Genomic DNA, 20219 nt, shown 5'->3' on the forward strand with positions numbered 1-20219 from the left:
CTCTCTCTCTCTCTCTCTCTCTCTCTCTCTCTCTCTCTCTCTCTCTCGAGATGGCTGGTGCATTGGGAAGCCGAATAAATAGTGAGGTGAAAGCAGTGCTATTTCTTCTCTTCATACATTTTTTTCGTTCGTTCGTTTGTTCGGTCTTTCTCATTTTGTGTAAATCGAATGGTTGCTCAACGGTGATCTCGACTCAACCAAATTGCACAGAATGAACCGTGCAGCCTTACACAATCGTACCGATGAAAGGCAAGGGAGAAGAAAAAAAAACGACAGCGAGATGACAATATCATGTGATGACTATAACGTTTGTTACGTGATCGGCAAGGTGTATGGATGCTTTTTTCATGTTTTTTTTCTTCTTCTTCTTTTCAAGCTATAACATAAAGACTATTCCAATCACTTTAATGTTCATGAAATCAAATGGTTCGAAACGAGAAACGAACGAACTACAGGCAACAAAAAAGAGAAAAAGAAACCACTACTACCAATCTGATTGATTCGTTCAACTACAGGTCATTTATTCATTCAGCAGAGGTTAAAGCGTCGGTTTTGCTACAATCAATGCATTGTAAAGGTTCATTTGCATACATTCATATTGGCCAAATGATGGTCTTGCGGTACATTCAAACACCTCCATCTGATTTGTGGCACACCGGGCCGCACCGTTCCAAGGCAGTTGATATCTCATTCATGGTGCTATCTCGTACCTGTTTTTTTTTTCTTCTGTAATGTACAAGTCAGGGAAAATTTACAGACATATGCACATGCAGATGTGGATTTATTCGGTCAGCATGAATATGAAATGGTTGTGCTTCATTCACGACAACCGTTTCGTATTACTTTTTAATTTTGTATCGAGCAAATGCATTCGTTGGCATTGTTTTTGGGCTTGTTGTGTTTGGAAATATCAATTTTCGGTCTTCCATCTCATTTGATCTGTCTTTATAGGTTTATTGCACTGTTTTCAACTTCTTCTAGACCAAAAATGCACATAAACTGTGTTGAATAAAATGCACGACGATTGTCGGTGTCTATGTGACCTTACTGCTTGCTCCGTAATACAGCGATGCGAAGCGCTGTGTCTATTTACTCTTCGTTTATTCAATTTGGTCGCTCTTAACTTTTAAGCGTAACAACAATATGTGATAATTGCTCACGACGAATATTTCTCTGCGCTGTTCGTTCGCTCGATGGCACAAAAGGTACACAAAATAGGGAACAGTGTGCAACAACGTAAGCACATTCCCACTGTTTTTTTATATATGTATGTTGTAATGCCGACACAATTTACAAACAAAACCGAGATAAACAAGATAAAAGAAAATAGTAATTTTGATTACGAAAACGAAAAAAAAGAGATATAAATGCCAGAATTACAGAAGCTCATCCGCTTAACCGACCGAACCATTTGCGGTTTGTAATTTTCAAGTGGTTAAATGATACACAAGCGGTTGCAAATTAGAGGGAGCGCGAAAGACCTCGACAGACGCAAGAATCAGAAAACACTTGAGATAAATATCCCAAACTATTCAAATCGTATGTTTTCCGTGGCTTTAAACCGAATTTCAGTCATTTTCAATGTTCATATTTGCGTGGATTTTTTCTTTTCTTCGGTCACCGTCAGCAATTTGTGCAGAACGGTCGGTACGTTGCAACGTATATATACTCTCTTCGTACGGAGAAGAACGTTTGCAAAACACATACACAGAGCAGGTATATTTGTCTCGATTCCGGCTCATCGGTGCATTTGATGCGGTCGATTGTGTATGTGCGTCGATGTGTGTATGTTTGTGTGCGTGAGACAATATCATGCTGTGTGTTTTGTTTTGTGCACAACACACAAAAGAATTCCTTTTTTTTTTATTTGTTCTTGTTGCTTTCCTTTTTGGCTGTTCTTTAACCTTTTTTGTGAGTGCGTTACGTTCGTTGGTTGGTCGGTCGGTCGTTTTGCCTCAAAACATCACGTTGTGTTCGAGTCAAATCTTCGTTCATTTTTCTCCAATGTTTCTTGTGTGATTTTCTGTGTACGATGAGAAAAAAAAAATCTTCCACTCTGTAGTCGTTAATAGCTGCACACAGCTAGAATAACAAACAAAAGGAGCTGCTGCGTTGAAGCAAACGAATGAAATAGAAAACGACATGAAAGAAATGCCTTTTCGGTGATTCAATGCGTATTGTAGGCATGTTGAAGAAAATAATAATAATAAACTAGTGAGTGACCAATTCGTCGTATTGTTAATTTGTCTGCGAAGTGCTTTGGACTATCTCGATATATTTGTATTATACGTAACAAATGCACACACTAATGCAATGCACTGTCTGACTAGGTAGTTTCAATGTTGTGTTTCCCTTAGACTATTTACGGCCATGCCGAAGAAAACACAAAATATTATAATTTACATCAACCGAACATGACGTGAGAAAAAGGAAAAGAAAAAAAAATACAACACACACACACACACACAAAGCAATTTAAGAACGGATCGTTTGTTGGTGACGTGAAGGAAAGAGGGAGAGAAAAATCGACAATCATGTGAAAACGAAGCAAAAGGTATAAGGTAGTGCGATAGACGGTGCGCACATAGTATAGTTCGAAAATATGTTAAAAGTAAATACTTAACGACGATCGGAACGCATGCAGAAGAAAGCCTACGGGATCTTCGTTCGTCTGACTGCATTTATTGAAATTCCTATGCATGTTCAGTTGAATTTTAACCGTTGCTCGGCAACGAGCTACCGCTCTCTTCAAATGCAGATTTTCATCGTGTCTTCATCTGTTAATGCTCAATACAGCATTTGATGTGCAACTAGCTAACAAGTGAATTCGTTCGTACGTTCTAACGTTCACATTGTGTATGTGTGCTCTGGTAATTCAATACATTCAGTGATGTGCATCGTTCTTTGAAATCGGTTGAATTGAAAAATTCACCTGAATTTCATTCAGAAATTTATCCAAGAACGCTAAAATACTTTAAGAAAAAAAACGGTGTAATTGCTGTGAACAATACAAAAAAACGAGCAATATCAATAGTTTCGAAAACTGAATGAGATCATTTAATGTTAAATGAAACGGCATTTGCCGACTGGCGCTCCTATGAATTCCGGTTTAATTAAAAAAAAGAAAAAATACAATCCATTGTGTTTGTGCGAATCAAACTAACGAAAAAGTTTCGCTCCAAAAAGTCAAAAGAATCTGAAAAGCAGCGAATTTCCAGAATGATTCGAATATTTATTTTCGACCCGCGCTCGCTAAATTCACGAATGCGTATTACATTGTGGTTTTTGAAGTGCTCACTCACACCTGGAATAACAAATGTAAATTGGCGTAGGTGGCTCACATTTCGTTCTTTGAAAAACGGGTAATATCGAACGAACGATCATAATACACAATGAAAACGAGCTTCTGCAATTCCTAATGTGTTCGAGCTGTGCTTAAAATGTACTTGTACATGCAAGAAAAAAAAACTAACGTTCATCAAATATAATACAAATGATTGACTTATGACTCGTAACGCAAACCAAAGAGACGAGAACAAAGCAATTCCCAAAGAATGAAACTGAGAGAAAAAACACATTTTTTATTCATAAACTGTGATTATCTTTTAGTATGTTAATTATACATTCAACAAATTCTTGAATATTATATCCAGTCGATGGCGTACAGACAATTCCAGCACACATGCGATGATTACAATTCCCGTCGATTATGTGTTCGGTGCGCTGCTCTCTTTCTCTCTCTGTGTGTCTATCTTTATCTCGCTCTTGCCCCATCTTCTTGCACTCGAAACATAAAGTAGACTGTTCTTTTGATTCTCCCCACATCGGCATTCTTTCCATCGCTTTGCTCTTTTCTCTCTTCTCTCCTGCATCTAACGCGCGTCTTCAATGCATTCATTCCGTTTGTGCGGCTGGAATATTAAACAAAGCGAATAAGTTACATAGAATTTATTAAAATGAAATTGAATACACGACAAACAGTACCAATAACACAATAAGAAAGAAGGAATTATCTTTTCATCACAATCAGGTGTATTTATGTCGTGTGTAATGGCCGTTGTTGTATGCATAGTCAGCGGTTTGCGCATGTTTTATTTTGAATTTTGCATTCAATTCACACACACACAAACAAACAACAACAACATTGGCAGTAAAAACGATTTGTTTTTCTTTACACATCAATTGTTTTGAGAATGTTCGTCGCCGTTGCTGTCGTCTTCGACGATGTTTCTCTTGGTGTTTAGATCCAACGTAATGACAGACGAAGCGGAACTTGTTGCGAATTGGTTTTCAGACGCATTTTAAAACGTATATATGTAAACATTAGCGCATGGAACACACCAAGATATCAAACTAGTCACAACCAGTCAACGAAATACATGATTTCGCCAATAAGATGAGCATTCGTTGCCATCGGCTGTTTTCTTATTCTGTGTCAACATGTAAAAGGAAACTATAAAAACAAAATGCTTGGATATAAATTTTTCATCAACGACACAACAGGTGCAAAAAGGCATTGCGTCGTTCCTTTCAATCAAACGCATCGATTGGGCGTCAATTCATGCCCACATATACATCGCTCTTTTGTTTCGTCGTCGTCTATCATACGTTTATACATTTATGACTGTCTTTTTTTATTGCTATTTGCGTTTGTCTTGTGAGAAATATCGCGAGTGGGAACGAGATGAAATGAAAACATATTCAATTTCAAAGCGAAAGCCATTCGCACCAAACAATCGATTGAATTGACAATAAAAATAGCGATTTTATTTTTGCAAAACACATCGCTAAATATTTGCTCGATTGGCGATGAAAACAAGACTGTGTGTGATTGGAATGGTTTATGATGGGTCTGTGCCCATATGTTGATCATTCATACCATAACAAACACCACCACACCACACCACACCACGACACAACAATACAATGGCAGTCAATGATGACGTGTGGCTCTTTCGAGCATACTTTTGTCTATAATGAATGTGTTTCGGTTGTTTCACAAACCGGATCGTTTTACCCAACAGTTTCTAATGATCAATTGACAAAATCACTTTGTCATACTAGTGTGTGCAGAGCAAAACTCAATTACCGCACCACAAACACAAACGATTGTATTCAAATCATTTTAAACCGTCTTTTTTTTCGTGGAATTTTAGAAGATTTTTTTACGTCGTTTGCTAAGTAAACAAACCAACGAGGTGTTGTGATTTGGCAGCTCTAACAAATGCTAATATGAACAGTTCTTTTTTGTTGCTGATGTTGGAAATACATTAATTATCGACGAATTAATTGAATTAATTAAAGCCAAAATTCCCGCAAAAGCGTTTTATTGAAAGTGTTTTTTCTTCTAAAGGCATAAGTGAAACTTCAAAAGTGTACAGTACAAGTTGCATCAGTGAGCATTAATGATCGTTAAATGAAATGTTAATGAATTTTTGATTTGGATGCAACAAGAAAACAACAAAAAACGCTCAGAGAGAGAAGGTGCACGATCATCGATTCGAAATGCACTAATTCGCTCCCATATAAATGCAACCAAGCGCTCAACAACTCATCAGGTGCCTACGCCGAATGTGCATTGCATGTCAATGTTTGCTTATCCAAAACTCGCTAGGCTATGTTTTTGTTTCGTTTTGAGCTGGTTTTGATTACACATCGAACATAGCATTTCATATGCATTGAAAACTTGTTAATTAAATTGTTAGTGTTTCTTGAATCGATACGCTTATGTTCGCCTAAACCGTTGAAATTAATCATCGACAAGTGTTTCGATCAACATTTAACGTCTGGCTGTGTTTGTTGTGTTTTTTTTTCCCTCACCGTTGCTGAGCAGCTGACTAGAAAACAGAAAAAAAAAGAAAAGTTGTTTCGCCGGATATGAATGTGATTGTGATGTGATATGCATGATTTAAAAAAAAGAAGCAAGTGTTGCAAATTGCTTTCGGTTTTTTTTACATCGAAAATAAGTGTATTCTGGGTTGAGTAAAGGAGAAAAACGAAAATTCGCCAATAACTCAGTTGCATGCGATTGCTCGTACCCAATTGATGCACAACCAAGTGCTAACTGAAGACTTTATTACAATAGAAATACTAACAGGGTGATCGGAATGGGGATCTTGAAGTTTTGGTAATCTCAAACTGTTTATTTTTTGTTTCTTTTTCTTATGTTAAATTTTCGGATTAAAGTTTGGAATCATTCTGTTTGTTTTATATACACAAAGATGGTTATCTGTTGGGTTCTTTTATTTTTGTGTGACTTTTGTTTTTCCTTAGTTCTTGTATCGAAGAATGCGGTTTGTGTGGGATAGTTTTGGAGTTCTTGGGAAACGAAAGAAAAATAAGAATAAAAAAAAACACCCGAAAAATCAACACCATCGCTCCGAGCAAATGAAATATTGCCAAGAAAGCAAATTGTTATGTTGTAGGCAGTCAGTTGTTGAAACAAAAATACAAAGTTTCCATTTTATTGTGTGCTTGCGCTTGGTCGTAACAAACCAATTCAATGGAATCATATCGTTAAATCACAAAACGGCCTGTTTAATACACGGGAACCATTATTATGATATTCTCTCGTTAGCTCCTCCGTTCAAACGAAAGATAAATGACAAAAACCTCGTTTGAAGTGAATGTAAAGTAGCCGAGACAGCTATAGCATCAATTTCCAAATCGTTTGCATGAAGAAATGACTTGAAAGATCTTTCCATGTTGTGTTTTGTTTGGACTATTTTCGATTCAGATCATCTCCCTTTTTTTTCCTTTTTTGTTATTGTTCAAATTCCCTTAATACCAGGTTAGCACTCAATAACCTGAACGCTTCTCATGTGAATCTACTATCTTGATGAAATGGAATTTTGTTGGCCGTTGCAATCGGGTTACGTAAAAGTTTTCGTGTTGAACTGCGTCTCGGATCGGATAAAATGTGCCAAAAAAGTTATACAAATGTTTATAGTTTGCAAAGGTGAAATAGAGTGAAATGCCATTGGAGAATTTTCGGTATATCGGCCAATAAAATGTGCACTAGATTTTGTATTCAATAGCGTGTGTATTCATGTGCGAGCACGTTTTTTATTTTTACTTAACTGACGAGCTATGTTCTATATTTCGAAGCAATAACATCGTACGGATAATCGAGCTTGTTTGTGCATATTGCAGGCCAACAATGCAAACCGGCAAATTGTCAATAATTTACCTGTGCTCATTTTTATCGAAACTTCGTTCTAAATATTCACTTGATCCACACCTTTTACATTGATTCTATGCACGAAACTCGGCACTCAACTACAATATTACGCTACAAAATTCAATTTCTATCCAACATTCTGAAGAAAAATGTTAAGCTCCGTTTTTTTTTTCTTATCTTTTGTATCCATCGATATTTCTTTTTAAAAAATAATCAAATTTAATCTTTCAACGAACAACAAGTAAAACGAAGCAGGAAAAAAGAATGTGAAAATTTCCACTAATCCATCATCCAATAAATCGGTCTATCGTTTTTTTTTTCTATTCGCAGTGTAGTTCTTATGCTCAAAACGGAATCGAAAAAGAAGTAAAAAAAAAAAACATCAAGAGCAAATCACAAAGTCGATACGAACTCATCAAAGCAAAGCAAATTTGCTAAACATAATGGAAAAAATCGTTTATGTTTTGGGATTCTTAGATTTTGTTCGGCTGTTCATCCATTCATTCAACATGAACACAAAGCAAATCAGAAACTCCAAGAATTACGAAACAAAAGAGCATTTTCAATTGAAATTAATTTGCTAATAGAAAAGAACAAGCATTTACTTTTAGGGAAAAAATACGCTCGGTTTATTCATTGCCGTATTTACGTATTTCAATAGAAGCAAACGGAATAAAATTACCGTTGTTTCCCTTTGTGATCCGCCAACAGAATAGCGTTCAGTCAAATGCTATCAAACAGAAATAACCTTGACTCATCGTGGTGTGTAATGAATGTCATAGTCCAGTTCGGATAGACTGCCGCTTCGTATTTAGGTTAAATGAAAAAAAACAAGGCTAACCAATGTGAAAAAACGCAGCAAATATGCTAAGATACGTGGATAATGTGAGTAGCAATCTTTCGTTTTGTAAGGGATGATTCAATAAAACTGCTCTTTCATTTTTTTTCCTCGCAAAAAGGAGATGAACGCCACGAAATCGGAAAAATCTACTTCATTTTGATATTGAAATGAAATCACATAGGTAGATTAATCAAACCACAATTGTAGATGATGATCGATGGTGCGAGTCATCGTAGCCACAATGATGAATGCAGTTGGATTATGATTACCAGGTCACAGCGCTCACTATAAATGATCAGTAGCCACATTTGTTCAGCGATTACTTTTTCGCTTTGACGACTTGTCTCAACTCAGAGCACACTCCATTTTTTTTTTGTTTGTGCACTCAACGCTGCCCGTGCCGTGTCAATTGTACCCAATGTAAAAATGTATTTAAGTCGGCTTACATCATTTTTACAGACTACACAAAAGATGTCCAAATGGAAATAGCTTGTTTACGACAAGTAAAAAGAATTTCAATTGTAAAACGGGGGCGTGAGAGAGAAAAATGAGAAAAACATTTCGCAGAATCGTTCATTTAAAATTCATGAAGGCAATGTTTTATGCACAAAGGCTTTTTGAGCACGTAATCAAAACTGATGAATGCATAGGCCTCTGGCAGAAAGTCCAGTGCAAAGGATTCTCATAAAAACTGCAAAAATATGGAATACAAAAAAAAAGTTCTACCATTTCGAAAACAGATAAAATAGAAAGTGACGAAAGGAGCTGCATTTTAAACGCGTTTCACTACGGCAAATGGATGAGAAAAAAGTACCAACGCAATATCTCTTTCGTCAAATATATCATGCTCAAACTTTTGAGAATAATGTAAAAAAAGTGGAAAATACTTGACTCTTTTTTTTCTTCTATAAATCCAAATTAATAATATGCAGAAATGCCAGTTAAATCACAGAGAAGAGACAGTTCTTGGTTACCGAAAATTCTCCACTCACATCGAGTGCAACTGTTTTCAATGGATCGAAAGAATGAAGTTACAGTTTTATACAGGGCTACTGCATTACCCTGGAAGTTCTTGAATTTTAAAAGCATTTTAATTAGCACAATATTTAGTGCAATTACGTCGCTCTCTTTTTTCTCTCTATCTCTCTCTCTCTTCTGTCTTCTCGGTTCCATTCTCGATGCTGCTGTTCTAGAAAATGTTTTATTACAGCTGTTAGCTCGCCGCCTTGCCATTCTAAATTATATTTGCGCAGCTTTTATCGGATGCTGAAAGCAATATAATTTCGTCCTCCTATTCGTGCTTGTGCTTCACGTTCTCTTTTTTTTTTTTCTTGTTCGTTCGACTTAAAATGCACTTACTAAATTTCGAGATTTAAATGAGAAGGAACACGAAATCGTGCACTGAATTCCAAATATTTACGTTCGCATGGTGACGTGGCACACTGAAAATGAGATGAATTGTCATAGCACCTGATTTAAAATTGATTGCACCGTTCGCATTTGCCACCACGATATAAAAATCCCACGCATTATCAAATGCTTGTGTTCTACTTTTTGTTCGCTGAATTCTTCTTTTTTCGACTCCCGCTTTGTGTGTGTGTATGTGTGCTCCACAAGTCGTGGCACATTTAATTCGCCTTATTGTTTTTTTCCTCATTTTTGTTGTTGTTGTTGCGACCTGCTGTTGCCAACGCCCTCGGTCCCCGTGCATGTAAACCGTTTCGCTGGTGGATGTTAGTGAGTCTTTCGTTCTCCAGAAAATGTGAAAATGCTCGCTCGTATGCGCACGCTAACGCAACGAGGAAAGTAGTTCGCCAGCCACTTCATGTAGTATATTTTATTGTATAGTCTTCACTTTATGGATTATACATTGCATTATGCCTTGCTCCCAATTGGTGTGTGCTCGTTGTTTGTGTCAGGATGAGCTTGATATGGGAAAGCATCCGAGATTGTATGAATGGGCGCCTGTTTGTGTACGTATGTCTCCGTTATGTGTATGTGTGTGTACCAATTTTGCTGTACCTATCCACAATCTCCATTCCTGCTTGCTGCTCCGGTTAATATTCAGCTGCCATCGCACAACACTGTCTTTGATACTTCAATAAATAAATGGAGATCCTTTTAATTTTAAGTGGGTTACATTGTATAACGGCTCGCTGTTCTCCCTTTCTTTCGGTTTCTCGCTCTCTTCCTCTACTATATCACCCGAAAAAAACATGTTCGCCATGCGAAGAGAACAAAGCGGCCGCTTGACAAGTATCAAAATAGAAAAAGCCGGAGGAGTCGACAATGTTAAAATAAAATAAAATGAAATGTACAAATGTCGGTAAAACATTTCAACTAGAATGCGAACGCGAATGCGAATGACGAAATGAATGGATTAATATAGAGAAAGTTTTGGCAGACACGTACGGATCTCTCGTTCATGCTCGATGCCATTTTCATCATCGTGCCACATTAGATATGACGTTTGTCATCGCCATTTCATGAACACGACATACTCACACGCATAGTTTCATTACTTTGGAACATAATTTAAATGTTTACGACGATAATGATCGTGTATGACATATAATGCAAATAAGAAGAGCACCAAACTTTTGCATTTTCAAACGCTCATAACCCCCCCTCTCTCTCTCTCTCTCCCTTTCTGTTTTTCGTTCGCTTGGCTGTGAAAGGAGTAGTTTATGTTTCTTGAAATTACTCAAGAAAATTCTCTAAGAAGTGTAATTATGATGATGCATTTATCTCCATTTACGCACTTTGAGTGTTCATTTATGGGCTTTGCTTAAACTTTTCCAATGCATTCCAACACATTGTTGCTGCTTCGTGCTCGACTTGGCGCAAACGAGAAGCATTGTGAAATATTTTGTGTTTAAATATTTGGCAATCATGTCCCCTCAACGAAACCATACGCAAATTACAATTTTATACCGAGAGTAAATTAATGGCTTCGAAATCGAAAGACTGTCGAAACCTGCTTACTGCAACAAAAAGTAACGCTTCTGTTTGCATAAACTTTATTTACGACCCTCCGGAGATTTATTTGATACAGTAGATTTGAAGTTTTCGAGTTTTTAAAGAAATTAACTTTGTTTTTAACTTTTTTTTAACCATGAATTTTCTTTTCCTCTCTTCTTCTCTCATCACAGGCCACGACGCCGATCAGGCTCAAGTATTGTGGTATTAGGCGGAAGTGATTCAATTGATGACTATATCAAATCAGACAATATCGAACACTATCGGATTACCGACGGAACCTACAGAGATTCACACGACTTAGAAATGCTAACGATGATGCCAATGAATCAAGAAAATGGTATGTATCATTTGGTTTCCTGTTCTGCTAATTGACTTCGAAAGTAGCAAAAGTCTGCTCAAGAGTTGCAACGCAACAGCCAATGCCATGTGGAAATGATGACGTTTTTGCGATTCAGATGTTTCTTTATAATTATAATTATTGGCCACGGAACTATGATGAAGAAGAATTGCCACACTAAAAACTTGACGATATAAAAAGCCAAATGCCTGGCCTTGCAAAAATGTTGCAGTAAAAATAATGCAGTTTTTATGGATTTGTGACTGGAAGACATGTCGAATGTTTTTTTCCGACCGACAAGAGGAAAATGAATTAAAAACGAACTCGCTATGCAGAATGCACGTTCCATTCATTTAACGTTATTCAAAATGCAATCTGTCATTTCAGTAAACTAAATTCCTGGCCAGATTTAATTGTCGTTTCTTGCAACGATGCAAAAACTAACCTCATCTTCATAACAATAACAAAATTCGTCGAACGTGCAAAACGGCTGAATTTTGTGGTCGTAATGTAAAGAAATAGCTGCAACACACGCGCTCCATGAACCAATTTTTTCCACATTCTTCTTCGTGAATTGCATTTTTTCCGTTTTTTTTTTTTTGCAACAGTCCAAAGCTTGTTTGCGACTATTCACAAAAATGATTCATAAACGAAATGAATTTCAGCACAAATATAAAATGCGAACAAAACGGGAGGAAAAGTGTAGAAAAGAGTGAACAAATGTAAATGTAAACATAAAAATATGTTTTATGACGTCGTGCGTAAACGAAGCACGAAGCAGCTCTTCAAACAGAACTCGTGTATGCATTTGCATTATTTTGCTTCTTTCTAATGAAGACCGCTAGCGTTGCTTTACAGTTTTCCGCGAATTTATGTCAAAGACTCAAATTAGACATGACACTAATTTCACAAAATCTTCTATTAATTGCGTATACGTTTCAATTGTGAGAAGCATGCAACAAGCCTCTCTCTCTCTCTCTGTGTGTGTGTGTGAGTGTGTGTCTTCCACTTGAGCAGCACAAAGAATATATCAAGTTAGAATAAAAATAAAAGAAATATAAAATGAGTTGAGCAATTTCCACGTTGTTTCTTATTGTTATCTTCATTCGTGTTTAATTTTGTGTGTTTGGGGAACAGGTCCACATCGTGAGATGGCAGTTGATGTCCCGGATTCATTTATAGCACGGAATAAGACACCACCGAGATATCCACCACCGCGACCACCGACACAGGTAATTTATACGCCAAATGGTTCACAAAAACAGCCGTTGTTGTCCACATCGTCGACAACATCGTCGCTCAAATCCGGCTCATCGTCCATTGGAAACGGCGGTGTATCACTCGATTTACAGCCACCGTCATTCAATTCCACACATGTCAATAACAATCATGCAATCATCAATACGAATCTCCATCAAAATAACAATCATCACATGAAAAACTCATCGTCGTTCGACAGTTGCAATGAGTACAATAATAAGAAATCGTCGAGCAAGTGTCCGTCATCGTTGGGCTCGGTATGTGAGTCGATCGGTTTTGATTCGATGAGCTATCGCACAAAATCGCGCGGTTCGCTCAGCACACGCAGCTCATCGTCCGGTGGTGAATTGGGGCCGCCCGAATACGATTTGGGGCCACATCGCGAGATGGCAGTCGATGTCCCAGACAATTTTGTTGGCCAAACAAAAATGCCGCCACGCTATCCAAAAAATACGTCGAATCCGTTGCAAAAATCGAAAGAATCGCTCACATCCACAAATTCAACGTCGACCACAACTGAAAAAGACGCAATCATTACATCCACAACAAATTCACAGACAATCAATAACATTACAACACCACAAACGCCAAACCGAAACAGCGAGGTATATTTTTTTTTTGTTATTTTAATTTTAATTTCTCATTTCGTTTTTGTTCTATTCGTAATTGTTTGTTTTTTTTTTCGTTTAACAATTGGTTTGGCTTTTTCAAGAGAATATTTTGGTTTATCATTTCATTTTCCATTCAGTTTTGTATCAATGTTATGTTTTTTATTACTCTGGCGCTTTTGTATTCACATTTGATACGACTAACCACATCAAATGTGTTTCAACACGTCCGAACCATTTAAAATCGCATTTTCAAACGGAAACGATTGGGTTGCATTGAGTTTCAGTGGTAGAAATGAATTTATATCACTAGAAAACGATCCACAAACAAGTGTAGCGTTACTTCTTGGCAAAAAAAAGTAAATCAGCAAGGGACAATCCGATCAATATGAAACAGACAGGAGTGCAATACAATAATCGGTGGTACACAGTACAACGCATGTACAACACGTATAGTTACATGGTTTCCCGTTGTCAAACAAAGTAATATGGCTAATGAATTAAACAAATAAGCTTATTCATGTTTATTCAATTAGGTGATTGTTCCCTTGATGGTGCTTATGTTTCGTATGTACTTTCGATTTACGCCACGCTGCTCCATGTAGATATCTGTTTGCATTCGCTCTTTGAATTGTGTGCGTGTTTGTATGCGCGCTCCTTTCATCTCACAAAGCAAACATGCGACTACATTTACGATAATTTGAAATGGTACGAATTCTGATTCGCCATCACAATCAATTATATTCTGATCAATAACCATTTTTCCAACATTTTTTTTTTAACGGAATTCTTAAAACTCATTGCAATCAATTCCACCAATCGTCAGAGGAATTACATGCTTTCACGGTTGAATTTGCTTTTATTACTTTGTAATCTCGTTCAAACACCCAAAGAGTAACACAAATAATGACAAAGAGGAATAAAACTCAAGGATTAGGGCAAAACAAACACATTTGCACAAATCAAAAGAAAAATACCGAAGTTAAAAGGCACTTCCAGGCACTCTTTGTCATTGGTAGAAAAGATAAAAATCGAAAAAAGATAAAATCGATTTAAATTATTTCCGATGGGTTATGGAACTGTTACCTGCATCTCTCTCTATCTCTGTATGTACATTTTTATGGAATATTTTTTCCCCCGACCCTGCAATAATATTTCGTGTGAAGGTGTAAAAGGTAAATGTAAAATGTATTCTTGCTTCATACTCACAAATTCTGCGGATACTTTTTTTTCTTGCTCTCACACTCCCTCAATTGGCAAAAAGGTGACTTGATTTTTTTTTTTTATTTATTTACCTTTTTTTCGGGGAGGTACAAAAAATATTTTTTATGTTCTATTCTTTAAACACAAACATACACCCATTCGACAATGCCAAGCTGTACACAGTCATCTCACAGTCACTTTTACATTATCACACACTTACATAATTCATTTTCAATGCATACACAAACACAACACCACAATTTCAATCGCGATTCACCGACAGCATATTTTCAACGCATTCACTCAGCTGCAAATCCATAGAAAATCGAAACGCCGAAAGAGTCAACAATTGTGCTCATTGAAATGTTGTAAATAAATGGGGAAAAAAAGGCAAACAAAAAACCATACAGATGAATCAGTATACATGAAAAATGTTCCAAGTTACCAATGCAAAATATCTCATTCTATAAATTAACTCATTTCCATTTGTGAAATATATCAAAGGGATTTCATTAATGCGGTATTGAATTTTACAGCTTAATGGATCAATTCGACCGGTACCACCGCCGCGTGATCATTTACGCATGGAAAAGGATGGTAGAATGGTAAACCGAGCGCCCGCACCACAAGTCCCAGATCGAAATCCAGTTCTGCAAACGAATCAAATTGCTCAAATTGTTGATGCAACGCCCGAACAATTGGATAGCATTAAAAAATATCAGGTAATATTTTTTTTTTAAATAATTTACTAAATACAATTATTTTTTTGTCAAAGAGAAGCGGAATTTTTTTTCATGTTTCTTCCAAAAAGTTATTCAAATAATTATTGTAAATAAGCTCAAACAAAGCTGCTTCCATTATGTCGATACAGTGAAAATTCAATTGTATAAATAAAGCTCAAAGTGCATTGGGTCATCATCGAACAAAAAAAAAGTCGAACCATAAAAAATGTGTCCAAAGTGGGCAAAATCATTTGTTTATAGGTTAATGCCTTTGAGCAAAGAAATGGTTTTGATATGCCAAAAACCGCATTGGTAAAATAAAATCAATTTTTTTAAAATAAATAATAATTTAATGAGAAAAACACGATAGCTTTTACGATACTAGCCATTAGTGCTTGACGAACCTCAGGTAGAAATGTTCAAGCGATACGCTTTGGTGTAAAGCGATGAATGTTGGACTAATATATGATATATATTTTTACTATTAAAAGCAAAAGCAGGTGCTAACAGCGACATCTGACGTCTTTATGAGGTATCATTTCATTACGCAAAAGCCATATGAAAAGAAATATTTAAATAACTGAATATCTATGGGTTTCGAGTACAATTTACAGTTGAACACGAGCCTAAAGTCAAACCAATTTTTAAAAGCGACCATTGCATTTCCAAAGTAGATATTCGAAATTGTTGCTATTTACGATGGCCAGTTGATTTTAACATTTTGCACGTTTATGATTTAAAAAAAAAGGTCTATACTAATGTTTGCCAAAGTTCGAAATGGAAATACAGTTTTGAAATTCAGTTGAAAACTCTTAAATTAATACTATTACGGTGTGAAGCGAAAGTTTTCCGAATGATCCAAAGTTTATGCAAATAATAGTATTTTTTCCCCTATACCATCCATAACCAAGATGTTCGGTATGACAAGAGCATAGAATACTTGTTCATTCCCGTTCGAAGGAGAGAAAAAAAAACACATGATGTGATACGTTACACGTGCCCTGCTTGCTAAAACTTATTCTTCAATCTTGTGGATGGCGAAATTTTTTGCTGCGTTTATATTTTCGAAGAATGCGACGAATCTTGTGCGTCATGCAGAAAATTCTCGACTTCCGATGTGCCAAACTCGAGACGAAACTAAAAATTCCACATTTAAATAAAACAAATGGCAATTTTTGAAATAGAAATATTTTTCATAGTTTTTGCATTCCGTTCGCTCTTGCGTCGGCTGGATGCCAGTGTGATTTCCTTGCATGCAAAACTTTTTCGATTTTATAAAATGTCAACTGCATTTAAATTGACTCGGCAGCTGTTACAGAAATGTTGATTTTTCCCATTTCGCTTCCAACATAAATTCAACTTCATTGTGTGTTTTTTTGTTCGCCGCCCCCGTCATCAATCATCGTACGGTCGATTTCCGACAGTGCTAAAACAACAAAAAATGTGGAAAAAGGCATCCATAATAATGGAAAACTGATATATGCAAATGTGCATAATGTGAATCGAATTTCCCAGAAATTGCGACAAAACGTCAATCAATTTGAAATCAAATGTATGGGCTCTTCACACCATCATAGCAAAACAATACAGCGCGCATCCATCCCAGGCCAAAGCGCAAGAAAAGAATGCTGGGTGTAAAACTTCTATTTGAATTTATTGATTGATTACACGATGAAAACGTAGCAATGGCAGATCAAATGGCATTGACGACGTATGATGTCGGGAGCATTATGCAATCAATGAGCTCAAAATGTATCGCATTATATTGAATTTAATCGCTGAAATTGCATCAATAAAATAATCCGATTGTTGCACTTTTTTCCTTTTGCAATAAATGCGCGCCTTCCATTCGCATTTCCCAGTGTGGATTACCACAAAGTGTGTCAATTATCATTAAATAGCCTGTTAATGGAATATTTTTGTGTATTTAGCAACTGCAGTTAACACACTAGACGGACATAGTCGTTTACCAGTTTCACTGTTGCTGTTTTCACCTTCCGCTTTATGAGCTCGTGCAGAAATCAATTAAAGAAATTCCATTGAAATCAATATGTACGTATAAAACAGAGAGTACATCGACGCACACTGCGCTCTGGATGCAATATTGTGCTGTGGTTGTATGCAATGCAATGCGCATAGGTGGAAAAAAGATATGTCAAATGTTTGCTGCATGTTGGAAAATGCACTTCGAAGCAATTTATTAGCAGGTTTGCTCATAGAACAAAAAATGCAAATAGCACATTCGATCACGTATTTCGACATTATTCAATGGATGAATTCATTATTCGGTCATCGAAGAAAAAAAAAAACGTTCAGCGAAGAAGAAATGCGGGCAAATAGTTCAAATTTCTATGGCAACGTCATTCGTCGAATGGTTTATTTCGAAGAATTTTGCAATTGAGCTCTTGCATAACATATGTTTCATTTGTCGTCAGCAACAGCAATAGAAACAGCGATTGCACCTTATCAAAATTCCATTTTATCATTATGCTCCGAGAAATGTTTGCTTACCCTGATTTATTAGATAGAGTTTCAATTCATTCGTCAGAGTGCTTAAAAACGCATTTTCAATTGTTTACGGTGTTTTTCCGAAAAATGGGTTTTGTCGTTACGCAAAAACCATTTTAGTTGTAACTACGTGCCACACGTTTCTCATTACATTTCAACGGAAAAAAAATAATCAAAGCAACAAAGAACTGAAACGAATCGAGTTAACAAAAATGTTGTGGACTGTGAAAAGGCAACTACTTTTTTCGCCTTTGCGCAGGCACTGCACACATTTGCAAATAGAATTTGAATTCCATCGAAAACGAAAATAAAAAAAAATGAGAAGAGTATTGACTTTAAGCTGAAAATAATCGATTGAAGCAAGGTATTAAATGGGGACGTGGTCGACAACATCACAAATTAATTTATTCAAAGTGCGTGCGGCTGTGTTGGCATTTCTTGTATTCGCTTTGTACTTGAAAAAGGCAAAGAAGAAGAAGGCGATGATGATGATGATGATGATGATGATGATGATGATGGGCAAGAGAAGCTTGAAACGATCATCCCACTAGAATCCGGAATTCCAACTATGACATGATAGACACATTTTACCGTGTGCATACAAAGAGCCTTTGCATCGTGTTGCATGTGGTGTCGCCTTTGTTTATTGATCGTCTGCATTAAAATGCAGCCTCAGTAAATGCATTCATTTAGCCAAAAACACGAACCGAAACCCCATGAATAGATTTCACTTCAGCATTTTTGTGTTCATCCGGTGTATGTATCTACGTGGTTCAGGTGAAAATGTTCTGCTGGCTTTGCAGCACCAATAACCATAACACAAGCATTTAGTAAACATTAATTTGACGACGACGACGACGACGACATCAACTCGATACCACAGCCTACACAAAGTCACATACATGCTCATGCTGCTGTATTCACATCCAAATGCATTCGAGCCAATATGCACTGTGAAAGAGCTCATACACACGCTCACACGACCGATCCAAACGATTTACACTTGGTGAAATAAAAAAAAACTATGCTTTAATCACACCAAAGCAACTCCAGAGAAAGAAACGGCAAGAAGAATGAAAGAGAGAGGTTGATAGGGAAAAAAAAGGGAACGAAACAGCCGTCAACAAACGCAAAAAAAGAAAATGAACGTGACAGAACAGAATGTATTCAATGAAATGGAATACTCATTTTCTATTCGAATAATATACGCACCATGGTTACATGCAAAACAAACACAAATGACATTTGTTGAATAAAAACAACAACAAACTTGCCCGGTTACTTATTATAAAGCCATGAGAACAATTTATTTTTATTTCGTCGTTGACTTCATACGTTGGCCATGTCCAAGTCTATTGAGTACAATGACTGGCTCGGTCTGTCGGTTGGTTGGCCGGACTTACTCTTCAACGGCATAAAAACGCATAAGTGTTCGAGTCGGTTGCTCTATGATCGTGATAGTTTATGGTTGAATTGAATTCACCCACAGTTGGCGGGAAAGAGACGCAATTTTTTGTGTTTACCTTTTTTCTCTCTTCTCAAACACAGTCGCATTGTGTCCATACATGAAGTTATAATAATGTATCGTACCTGAATGAATAAAACGCACGTACACATTATCAATTTTCTGTGTTGTTTTCATTTATTTGCCGCACTGTGTGATGTGTGTGTGTGTGTACTGTGTACTATGTATACAATAATAACGCGTCTTTCAACTTTTTTTTATGGCACGTTCAGTCGTTCAACATTGACGTGTTTATACCTAAGCAATTCATAGTGAAACAGTGTAACCATTTAAAATGTATGAAAGCATTGAACAATATTCTTTCACACTGACATCGCAGGGCCCGTGGCTCGTGGTTGTGTGGTGTTGGTGCTTGTTTTTGTTTTAGTAATTGTTCGGCATGAGCGTGGCGAGTGTATGTGTGTGTGTGTGTTTGCTTGTTTGTGTTTGGTTAAATCGGTTGGCGTACAGGTTTATATGCGTTAATACTGCTTCTTCTTCTTCTTCTTCTTTCATTCTGAATTTTTAAATGTTATTCTATTTGGATGTGGTGTGTTTTGACTGTGTCGAACGGGTGAAGTAGCTCAGGCAGCTTGCAAACACGGCGTGCTATGGCCACAAAATACGATATTGTGATTAGTTAGCGTGAATTTGTTAACGAGTGCGGGTAACAAAACGACAAGCAATCACCCAGTATTGACAACCAGCAAGTGTTTCGGCTATTCTAAATGCGTATAAAAAAAATCGATTGCCGTACTTCCGAATACGGTCGAATCGAAATTAGATATTGCTATATTTTGCGTGCTCTTTTATTTTACTCGCTATCTCTCTATCGAGTGTATGTGTTTCGACGTTTATTGTTTGGTTTCTGGATTAGGGCAAAAATAATATACGTGTATATCAAAAAACGGTAGAAATTTGTTGTATGTGCACTGAAAAGCAGCCAGAGAATCTGTGTCGGATTTGGTTATTTGTTTACGTCATTTTGGGCATAACATCGTCACTGGCCTCCGAGCGCTTTATCTCTATCATTGCATAGCAAAACAAAACCGAGTGAAAATTAAATTAGCACAA

General features: G+C 36.7%; 1 protein-coding gene across 3 annotated transcripts in view; it reads left to right on the forward strand.

Moving 5' to 3' along the window:
* Positions 1-20219, forward strand: part of LOC129568883 (uncharacterized) — an 81290-nt gene that overhangs the window by 49363 nt on the left and 11708 nt on the right. For 2 of the 3 annotated variants that reach the window (XM_055447222.1, XM_055447231.1), the window contains exons 7-9: positions 11174-11340; positions 12478-12572; positions 14948-15133. In XM_055447222.1, coding sequence (XP_055303197.1) covers positions 11174-11340; positions 12478-12572; positions 14948-15133 — 448 coding nt within the window. Of the gene's footprint in view, positions 1-11173; positions 11341-12477; positions 13206-14947; positions 15134-20219 lie in introns of all 3 variants that reach the window. The other variant, XM_055447215.1, reaches the window with a different exon arrangement.

The sequence above is a fragment of the Sitodiplosis mosellana genome, unplaced genomic scaffold (assembly GCF_009176505.1).
Source record: "Sitodiplosis mosellana isolate CC-2019 unplaced genomic scaffold, AAFC_SMos_1.0 Smas_scaffold_1, whole genome shotgun sequence".
Lineage (NCBI taxonomy): Eukaryota > Metazoa > Arthropoda > Insecta > Diptera > Cecidomyiidae > Sitodiplosis > Sitodiplosis mosellana.